Consider the following 11714-nt stretch of genomic DNA (forward strand, 5'->3'; position numbering starts at 1 on the left):
ATCACATATTATGTGATCCCACAGGCAGATCTGCTTATAAGAGCACAATCCTGTTACTTGATAGTAGCAAAAACAAAAGAAAAAAACTACCCAGAGTCTGGTAGCATCTTTTACAATTCATACATTTTATTAAAGGCATAAGCTTTCATGAATTGCAGCTCACTTCATCAGTTGTGCATGCTTATGCTTTTTAATAAAGTTTATTAGCTGGAAGAGTTATCATACTCCTGCTGATTTTTTTTATTATAATAAGTAATAAATTTAGAAACAGTTGAACTGGATTATTTTTTTAAAAAAGGTTGACATAGAGATTTTGCTTTTAGGATATTGGACTTGAAGTTTGCTTCTCCTTTTCCACTTAGATTTTCAAAAATATATTCAAAATTCTCACATAGAATGTTAAGCTTCTTTTTAAAAAAACAAGGCAGGTATAAAACTATCACAGTTAAATTAATGCAGAATCTCTTTAGTCTCCTCTATGCTTATTCGCTTTCGAAAGCATGTGCTGTACTATATTATTATGTAATACAGTTCTTTGAATATTTACTTATAAGAAACCCCATGCAATTCAACAGGACTTACTCATATGTAAGGACACACTAGCATGTTGTATTTTCTGCCTTGTGTCACCTGAGGATATAAACATAATAAACATGCAATAATGCAAAATTTCCTTTGCAGAAATAGCAAAGTTTAAATCAGGAACTGATTTTTTCCCCCTGTTAAACTTCTAATCTGGCAACATATCTTTTATATGTGGTTTCTTTAAAAAAAAACACAAAGTTTGAATGGATCAGGTTCATTTCACCAGCAGGAGAGGGAAAGGCGCTGAGTTTGTGGAACTACATTTCCCATCAGGCAGTAAGAAAACTAGAAAAGGTGGGAGGAGAATATAAAGAAAGCTGTACCTGTTCATACAGGTGAGACAAAAGGGTGAAGAAGAGGTGAATTGGCGCTTAAAGAAGCAAGGATTCTGGTGCTTTGGAATATAACTTATGTCGGGTATTTAAAGTTTTACTTTGCTGTTAATATTTGTTGGGTTTTGCGGGGGAAATTTTTGTGAAAACAGGTTGCTGAAAACAGGAAAGGTAGAAAAAGGAAGCAAGGATAGTTTCGATGGTTAAGATCTGTTGATAATGGGAAACAGTCTGCTGTGTTTATTTTTAGCTGGCTAGAGACTGAAGTCAGTAAGTATATATATCAGCATGTGACTAATCTACAAAGGAAAGATGCTGGAAGAAAGGAAAAAAGTGAAAACCTATTCTCTTTTTCTGCCCTTAATGGTGATTTATGTTTGTGCCCTTTTGACCAGCTGCGTTTTGCACGTGCAAAGATTTTACTGAAGTATGAAATAGCAAGAAATCAGTCTCTGTTCAATAAAACTTTCAGGGGGAAGAAATTATCTATTTAGATAGGTATTTTGCATCTATGCAGTAAATATTATTCAGAGGCCAGCATGGATTGCTTTTTATTGGGCCTAATGTTCTATTTATTTATTTCGCCATGGGAAGAGTATCTTTTTAGAAAGTTCTAGAAGCTCAAGATCAAGGTTGTAACTGAGTGCAAAATTGTATCGATAATTGAATAGTTAAATTGCTTGCTGCATCACCATCAAAAGCCTATGTAAGTGACAATCTACCCTTACATTCAGAGCTCAAATGATTAGAGGAAAGGTAGTCATTTTTGTGAAACTTTCTGTCTCTGACTTCCTCATTTTAACCACTTGTGGTTTCCCAGTATTCTTTTTAATAAACTTCTTCTCATATCCAAGCATCTAACCACAATCAACTCAGGCAGAAATAGACAGCCTAGAACCCACAACTAACTTTGATGTCCACCCAGACTGTAGCATGATTGGTTTTCTTCTCAGAATGCTTTTCCAAGAATACCCCATATTCACCAAATAAAAATGATGAGTCACAGTGGTCAAATACTTTTAATTCATAGTATGCCAAGGTAGACTCAAGTATATACTAAGAGGATAGAGAATCTGGAGCACAGAGAATGTGACAGGAAGCAACCTTATCCATTTGCTTTCTAGACAATACGTTTTTTTCTGACCATTTTTCTACTGTGATTTTTATAAGCCTCATTTGGCTGCCATTTTTTGAGCATTTTTGATGGCCTCAACTTGCCCACTGAAGCTACCAATTGAAAAAGTCTTTCAACTCTAACAGAATAACAGAATTGGAAGGGACCTTGGAGATCTTTTATATCACTTCAGAGAAGTGGTTGTCCTATCTCTTCTTAAAAACCTCCAATGATGGAGCACCCCTCAGCTTCTGGAGACAAGTTGTTCCATTGATAATTGTTCTAACTGTCAGAAAATTTCTCCTTATTTCTAGGTTGGTACGCTCCTTGATTAGTTTCTATCCATGGGTTCTTGTCCTGCCCTCAGGTCTTTGAAGAATAGGTTGATCCCTAACTCTGCAGTATTGGTGCAACATCTAACTGAAAGTGGATTATCATTTTTCTATTACATGTTGAAATGGAGATATCAAGAACAGCTGCCTGTACTCCACACAATAGTTGCCCATAATTTGCACACAGGATTCTTGTGATATGTTTTAGGTAGGACCACAGTGTTCTGTACCAGCCTGCTACCGGCCCTGCAGAAAAGGCAGGGACAACCCCTTTACAAATGGCAAGAGGCTGGAACTAAGCCTGCCAAATTTATTAACATAAAACAGAGCAAAACAAGACACGAACCATGAAACAGGAGCTATTCAAGCGGTTGCCTTCAGCAAACCAGCCCTCCCACGTATTCCCCTTTTATACAGTTCAGGGCGTGGCTTCTCTCTGCCTCCTTCCGAGGTGCCCCATTGCCTTCCTCTGTTTACTCCTGATTGACTGCCTCCTGTGTCGGGCGTCCTTGAACAGGGCCAGCTGTGGGTCATCTTCATCCACGCTGTCAGGCTCACACAGCTGGGTCTCCGTCGTGACCAGGTGGGAGGGGCCTGGCTGAGGGCTCTCATCAACAAGCTCTCCAACCCCCTCAGCAAGCTCTCCAACCCCCTCAGCAAGCTCTTCAACACCCCCCTCCTCCTCTGAGTCGTCCGACCCAACTGCCGAACCCACAGGCTGACCCTGAATCACAACACACAGTATTAGTCACTCCCAAATAGCAATGCTGGATGGTTACCAGGGTCTGGCTGTATGTAAATGGTTTTAAACAGTGTGTCCACAGTGCTACAGGAAACCTTAAGCAACAGCATCTCTTCTCTTGATTCTGATGCACAGACAGGGAAAGAAAAAGGGAAGCAGTTATGCAAAATCAGAGGTTGGTTACAGAGTTAACAAGTGAAAAATATCTCAGCTTTCTAAACATCTGAGGTGGTAGAATGGTTGCACGGTATCTCTTTGGATGCACTCTGTCACTTTGATCTTGTTCAGTCTCCCAGGATCAATCAGTCAATTGAGTTACTTTTCACCTTCCTCTTTAAGTTTTATGATTTTCTGTAATGCAGCCCCATAGTCTGTTTTCTTTTTAAAAAAAATACAAAAGAGCAACTGTAGTTCTGCTGAGTCTGCTATACTACTTTTCTCTTCTACAGAAGAAAAAGCCAAATAGACAGTAAAAGAATCTCTGGGACTTTAGTGACTGCTTAATTATATTGAACAACAATAATAATAACACAGTAACAATAACAGCAGCACTGGCTCTTTTAAACTTTTCATTATCTTGCTATCACCCTCCAAGTAAGTGTGTTTTTGAGTTATCTTTCTCAAAGGACTGTCCCTGCTGAGGTGAAATGGTGTTGACCTATCCTGGAACTAGTTTGTGGTGCAGAATGTGGATAGGGTGATGATAAGGAGAATCCTCTGGAGGATCACATGCAAAAGAAAAAAAATCCCACTAGTATTTCTTCTTGAATACCTTGAAAATGGGTCTTGCTTCAGTTTCCACTATGAAAGAGAATAAGGAGCAAGGCCTCTTAAGTGGTGACACCAATATAGTACAATATTCTCATTTAATAATTTTATTTTTTGTTAACATGTCTGTCTTCTAAAAATGTTCCCCAGCAAAGCTGATTGATTGGAAGTGTTTTTTTCAACTACCGGTACATGTTAAGAGAAGGATTACTTCTCCTTTTCTAGCTGTATTTCTGTTGATGAATTTGAAAAATAAATACTGAAGTTTTTAATTTTTCCTCAAAATGATTGTTCTGTCTGTCTGTCTGTCTGTCTGTCTGTCTGTCTGTCTATCTATCTATCTATCTATCTATCTACCTACCTACCTACCTACCTACCTACCTACCTACCTATCTATCTATCTATCTATCCACAACCATCAGCTGGTGGGGAAATTCCAGAAAATCCAATGGAATTTTGACTTTCTTTCTTTCCTTCTTCTTTCTTTCTTTCTTTCTTTCTTTCTTTCTTTCTTTCTTTCTTTCTTTCTTTCTTTCTTTCTTTTTCCTTCCTTCCTTCCTTCCTTCCTTCCTTCCTTCCTTCCTTCCTTCCTTCCTTCCTTTACAAGATTTTAATATTAACATGTGATAAGAGAACCAATCTGATGTTAAGGCACTAGGCTTGAAAACTATGAGTTCTTATTCTGTCATAGGCAAAAAGCCATCTAGGTGATCAGTGTTAGGGTTAGGGTTAGTCGCTCTCAATCACTCTCACTCAGCCCTAGGAAGGAGGCAATGGTGAACTACTTCCAAAATCTTGCCAATATGTATACAAACTGCACAGATTTTAGAGAGTAGTCCAGTTCAACACTGATTTGAAGGCACAAAGCAAAACAAAAATACCGATGTATTTAATATATGATGGGGATGGGGAGTTTGTCCAATTGTATTACTTCAAATCTTATTTGAAGGTTCCAGTTCAAGAAAAGGTTAAATCTTGATAAGCTTTAGATTTTGCAAGCATTGATTTCAGGAGTAGGCTAAAAGAATCAGCTTCTTCAACATAACACTGCAGTAGCCTGTAGGGCCTCATTCTAAAGAAGATGGATTTCAACAAGAGAGTTGAATTGCCACACAATTTTGCAGCTAGGAAAGCAGCCACAGTGGAAGAATGGTGGAAACCCTCTGTCAAACCTCATCTTCCCCATTTTTGCTATAGGTATTTCTGGGGTGGTGAAAATTTTCTGTTGACTTTAGAAATATCGATAAGTCCTTGGTTAATGATGATAATTATAACCAGAATTTTTGTTGCTCAATGATGCAGTCATAAAGCATGATATCACATGGCCATGCTACTTAGCAGTAGCAGTTCCAGCAGTGTCTGGTTACTGTTACTAAGTGAGAACTGTGCAGGTTTTTAAGTGAAGACCTCCTGTGATTGTGGCTTCCGTGTTTCTGCCAGCTTCCCCATTGAATTTGCTTGTGGGAAGCTGCAAGGAAGGTTGCAAATAGCATTCACATGACTAGGAGAAATCTGGGCTGATTCCTGGGTACCTGGATCAAAATCATGTAACCACAAGGGTGTTGCAGTGGCCAGAACTTTGAGGACTAGTCACAACTACCACTTGTTCATCATCCTCAAAAGTTTGAAGCGTCGTTGAACAAGTGGTTGTTAAACAAGGACCATCTGTAGTAGCTAAGATGTCTGTTTGTTTTACCAAAGCACTGAATCTGCTAAATCAGAAAAGGAATGCATCATTTGTGAGCAGTACCTAATTATCAAAACTATTTAAGTAACTTGCAATTTAGTTAGGTTTTAAAATTTATGTTGGTTTGCTATTTGCATTCATTCTTCTCTCCCCTCCCCCATTAATCTAGGGCCAAAGTTCTCAAATCTCTAGAATATTATGGCTTTCACCAGTGCAGAGATGGATGATGCCTTTGACTACTTGTTTAAGATCATTCTCATTGGAGACTCAAATGTGGGGAAGACATGCGTGGTCCATCGCTTCAAGTCAGGACAATACCATACAAAGCAGCAGAACACTATTGGGGTTGACTTTACAGTGCGTTCCCTGGAAATCGATGGCAAAAAGGTGAAGGTGAGCAATATAGTCCTCTACTGTGTCTTTTGATGATTGATAGAATTTTTCCACCCAGCCATTAGCATCACACTTCTCATCTTTCCTGCACTTTCATGCCATTGTATGAATATCCCTATAGCTGCTCTCTGGGCTTTGGGTAATGAGAAAGGGAAGAAGACAGTTTAACTGGGCAGTGGAGGAGAGTTAAAACTTGAATTCTAGCCAATGACCCATTCTCATCCTTATTATAACCTTATAACCTCAATGACTGGGCCAAGAAAACAATAGAATGTATGTCCAAGCATTTCTAAAGACTGGGGAAGGGAATAAGTCATGGCTTCATCAGGTCTTGGAATGGGGAAAATCTCAGAAGCTGGGAAATCATATGAGGCAGCAGTTCCAGGCAAGTTTTCCAGATCCAGAGAAGGCTAGTATAAAAATAATTTGGCAGCATCTTTTCTACAGCAGCAGTTGGGATAGTATTTGGTCATTCCCAAACATTTGGAGTATCCAAGTCAGGAAAAGCTTTGAATGCAGTTTTATATATATATATCACTTGCCTGAGAATAGTTGTGTTAGGGATTTTACTGTAAATATAGTTACACAAGGCTAAGATAGAGGAGTTGTGGCTGAGCAACAATTTCTAGCATTTAGGTATTTTGAGAAACCATTTCTGTTTCTGCCTGTATTTCATTTCCTCCCAATTTCAGATACAAGTGTGGGATACGGCAGGCCAAGAACGCTTCCGCACAATAACTCAAAGTTATTATCGCAGTGCCCATGGTGCTATTCTTGCCTACGATATAACCAGAAGATCTACATTTGAGTCTATTCCTCATTGGATTTATGAAATTGAAAAATTTGGTGCAGCAAACCTGGTCCTAATGTTGATTGGTAAGTTCTGAAGTCTATCTCATCTCTGCCTCTCTTAGTTAGAAAGTTTGAGAGTTCCTTTCAAAATGAAGGGGGGAAAATAGTATTCATTTTACTGAAACAGAATTGATGGGCAAGAAATATGGAAGACATTGTATAAACATCTTAAGAAAAAAATATTTCCCAGTTATTGACTTAGTGTTTTAAGAAATGCAGTTCTAAGTTTACCTTATTAGCACATGAATCCTCTTAGCTACAAAGTAATGAATTCTAGGTAAAATACTAAAATCAAGATGATGTCTTATTTGTCAAAACATTAAGAATTATAATGAGTCTGTTGTTCAATCTAGACAGTAGAGAGAAAAAACCAGCATCTTTTGTGGTAAAATAAGAATACCATAGGGCTAGCCCAGGGGTCTTCAAACTTGTCCCTTTTATGACTTGTGGACTTCAACTCCCAGAATTCCTCAGCCAGGCACGCTGGCTGAGGAATTCTGGGAGTTGAAGTCCACAAGTCATAAAAGGGACAAGTTTGAAGACCCCTGGGCTAGACAATTAAATGACCAATAATTATTGTATGAATTTCCTGGGGGCAGCCCTAATATTAGGTAGAAGGAGGCCATTTTGGTAGATGAATCAGAACAGTAAAATAAAAATAAAGTATTGTTAATCCAAAACCAGAAGAGAAGAAAACTTCCTTAAATGCATTATATACTATACCTGTCTTGTGGCTAGATAACTTAGGGACCAAATCTAGCTGTATGAAATACACAGGGCTAGCCTTCCATTTTATGGAATAAGCAACTGTTTAGAGTGATCAAGTGAAATGGCTAATGAATTGGGGCAAATCTCTACCCTCTATTCTTCCAACTAGCCTCTAGAGCAGTCTATTGCATTTTAAAAATGTACACCTCTCTGAAGTACAATAGTCCTCGACTTACAACAGTTCATTTAGTGACCAATCGAAGTTACATTGGCATTGCAAAAAGTGACTTATGGCTGTTTTTAACACTAACTACCATTGCAGCAACCCCATGGTCACGTGATTAAAATTCAGACGCTTTGCAACTGACTCATATTTATCACGATTGCAATGTCCCAGGGTCATGTGATCACCTTTTCTGACCTTTGACAAGCAAAGTCAATGGGGAAGCCAGATTCACTTAACAATGTTACTAAGTTAACAACTGCAGTGATTCACTTAACACCTGTGGCAAGAAGTGTGGCAGAATGGGGCAAACTTCACTTACCAAATGTCTTGTTTAGCAACAGAAATTGTGGACTTAATTGTGGTCACAAGTCAAGGACTACCATGCCCATATCGTATTGTCTTCTACGGCCACCCATTTTTGTGGCTCTGAAGTGGTCATCAGCATATGGCAGGCTGTTACCATAGCTGTTCAGAGTGTGTCATTTGAGAATTCCTCAACATAGATACCTGTGGGACTGGGAGCTTTAAACCAAAGGCCCCCAACCTTTTGGTCACCAGGGACCGGTTGTGTGGAGAAAGATTTTTCTGTGGACCAGAAGGGGTGTGGTTTTGTGTGCTGACTGCATCCCGCGGATGGGGCTTCACTTGTTTGCATGGGCCAGTTACTGCTATGCCATGGCCCAGTGCCAGTCTACGGACCAGGGATTGGGGACCTCTACTTTTAAATGACACTGTGTGTGTCATGCTACAATGATGCATACTATGTAAATTTGCATCAGTTGCACCCACAACTGCTTATGACATTTGTATCATTCATGCAATAATTTTATGACATATCATCGAGGTGTGTGCTGCCTATGATCCTCAGAGTAATGCTCTTAGAACTGCCAGGATGCTGAGCAACAGGAGGGAAAGTGTGAGTGTAGGACCATTGTGAAAGGAGGAGCAAGGAGATGGCCTAAGAATACTATGCTTCTTGGTTTGCTTCATAGTTTTTCCCTTGCTCCATTTATTTGACCCAACTATCCACTGGAAATCTAAAAATGGCTTTAATCCAATTTAAAGGGAACAAATCAGATGAATCAGAGAAACGGCAAGTCCTGTTTGAAGATGCTTGCACATTGGCAGAGAAACATGGTCTTCTGGCTGTACTGGAGACATCAGCCAAGGAGGCCCAAAATATTGATGAGGTTTTTATCTTGATGGCTAAGGAACTGATGGCTAGGAATACCTTACAACTTCATGGGGAGAATGGATCTTCACACAACATTCATCTGGACTCTAGGCCAGTGTTGGTTTCACAGACGGAGACATCCAACTGCTCATGTTGATCAAAGGCTACATATTCCAGTGCTCTCTTCCATTACAAGAATTTCTGTGTAGTCTCATTGTATCATCCTGATGCCATGCCATTGTTGCTGAATGTCATTCTTTGGAAATAGGAGGTTTCTTGTTTCCACTGGTCAGCAACAAGCTTCATGTGCACAAACTAGCACTGGATGAAAGACTTTTTTGCCAGACATGAGCTCATACAGAAAAGATTGTCTGTGAATACTTCTGATAAGCTATTTGCTTCTATCAGTCTCTGGCTGCTTTTCACTGGTGGCTATGAAAAAAATGGTGGGTTTCTTGTACTGTATATATTATGTTTAGTTGAAGAATGATAGAATTGTTGGTAGCAATTGAATCAAATTATTGTGGGTAAATACTGAATCTTTTTTTAAAAAAAAACACAACAGAAGTCTAAACAAGTACAAAACAAGTTCTGCAGGGATTTGCTACCTATCTTAAGAAATGCTTCTGTCTAGTCAGTTTCCTATCTCAGATTACTATAACAATGTCTGTTTAAACAGATGTTTAACAGGGCAATCTTGTTTAGTGTGTGTTTTGGCTTCCTTAACTGATTGACTTTGTGCAGTTCACGGATTACCAATGAATGATTGTGGTGGTCAAGTGAGTGGTCAAAGAGTGCACAGAGAATATTCTGTAGTGAAATTAAATGTTGATTTCGGTATTTCACTGTTTTCCAACATGTGTAACAACTACTTAGAGATGGTTCCACAAAACAAGGCTTAGAATACAGAAATATACTGAAACTACAAGCATTAAACGTAGTGCATTTTTCAGTTACCATAAATATGATAAACTATATACTGTACTGTAGCTTTTTAAAATAATAGCAGTAGCTTTTAATATTTAATCATAATTTATTAGTATGTTTTCAGTAAGTCAATATAGCAACATTTCAAAATTACTGGAAGGCATTTGTCAATGTACAGCTTTGCAATAGCTTAGTGTTAAATTTTTTACTACTTGATTATGAGAAGACTGGTCTCACTGGCCATGGTATTAATAATCAAAGAACTGAGTTCTCTTTTTTGGGGTGTTTGTGTTTCCTTTTACTTGCATTCCCAAACAAGGCATTTCTTCAGAAATAATTCTAAAGTTATTTCTTAAAGTAGAGAGACTGTGAGTTTTCTATTTGATTAAGTGTTTTTTGTGCTTGCCAACTTGGTAAAAAAGCATTGAGGGAAGAAATGAAATAATCACTAAATCAGCTCTCCAGATATACTAGGCATTCTGGGACTTGTAGTCCCAACACATCTGGAAGGTATGGGTTTGGGGAAGGCCTGCCTCTGTACAGTTTTGATGCTTTAATCTTTGGTTTAAAGTCAAATTTCTTTTCATTATACTCAGATTTACATTTTTATAATATAAGAAAATTTAGTATATATTTATTGACATTTTATTTCCTATTATCCATGCCCAAGTTTGTTGCTGAATTGCCCTCTTTTAAAGAGAAAGGTTGGTTCTCTAACTAGCATTGAATAACTGTAACTATTACTGATATATATTTAAAAGCCTTTCCTTTTTACATGATTTTAAGGTAAAATGAAGATTCTAATAAATAAGGGACTTTTCCATCATTGCTGAAGTATGTATTGTTATGCGAATAAACTAGACAGAAGAAAGATCTGGCCCTAAAATAATGAAAGGTGAATGAGGAAGCAATGTCTTTAATGGCTATTTACATTAACAGAAGCATGGTAAAAGGCTAGAAGAAATCAGGTTTGGAACACATTAGTTATTACTGGGTCAATTCATCTTAATAGCTTACTAGGATCAAATCTTACACCGAGCACAAATACACCCATTAAACAAAGCATCTGATTCTTTCAGAGCTAATAAGGCTGAAGTCTCAGTGACAACTTGGAAGATCCATAGAAAAAATTAATAGTACTAATCTAATAATCCAGGCAGATTTATATGGTGGACTACCTTATATCACTACATTTATTATAGTGTTTAAATAGAAATTGAGGCTGATATCCACGTTGCTGCAAAATTCAGAAAATGCATTTTATCTTCCTGAATGGATTTTTTCCCATCCCAATGAAATCTCAAGAATACAGAGATCACCTGTTTTTGTTTTTTTTCCTTTTTTATTTGGGAAAAGTGCTTCTTACAAAAGGCAGCTGCAAAGTAACACAGTCTTCAGCAACATATTTTGATTCCATTTAAAAGTGAAAGGAAATGCAATCTAAAAGGACATAAGCAGAACAATTGAAGGACAACCCAGCAGCATTAAATGTAATGAAAGTTAAAATTCCTTTCAAGAGAGGAGAGGAAAAGAGGGAGAAAGATTTTGATGACATCAGGAGTTCTTCCTAGGAGAACTGGTGCCTGACTGCTTTTTCTATGAATAACGTAGTAGCATGCATGTTGTACAGCTATTAAGCCCACTCAGGTATTCTGCCAAGCAACAAGGATCCTTCTAAGAGAGGCAGGAATTTCATTGTTTTAACTCTGATTATCACACTGTTCTACAACTTTGTAAAGATGAAGAGAACACAAAAACCCCAATAAGTGGATAATTTGGTCCAAATTCTGGCTAACAATATTCCTACACCTGTGTGACTCAGATACACCCAATAGGAGTTAAAGGATGACTAGGAAGAGAATGGAGTGCTGGTG

At 38.1% G+C, this 11714-nt stretch overlaps 1 protein-coding gene across 1 annotated transcript; it reads left to right on the forward strand.

The window, feature by feature from the left end:
* The first annotated feature begins 885 nt into the window (after positions 1 to 885).
* RAB19 (RAB19, member RAS oncogene family) lies at positions 886 to 11679 on the forward strand. Its single transcript, XM_081330527.1, has 4 exons — positions 886 to 1002; positions 5730 to 5953; positions 6646 to 6829; positions 8805 to 11679. The coding sequence occupies exons 2-4, from the start codon at positions 5759 to 5761 to the stop codon at positions 9068 to 9070; spliced, it is 645 nt and encodes a 214-aa protein (XP_081186653.1). The 5' UTR covers positions 886 to 1002; positions 5730 to 5758; the 3' UTR covers positions 9071 to 11679.
* Positions 11680 to 11714: the final 35 nt, after the last annotated feature.

The sequence above is a fragment of the Vipera berus genome, assembly GCF_964194415.1.
Source record: "Vipera berus genome assembly, chromosome: 6".
NCBI classification, from domain to species: Eukaryota; Metazoa; Chordata; class Lepidosauria; order Squamata; family Viperidae; genus Vipera; species Vipera berus.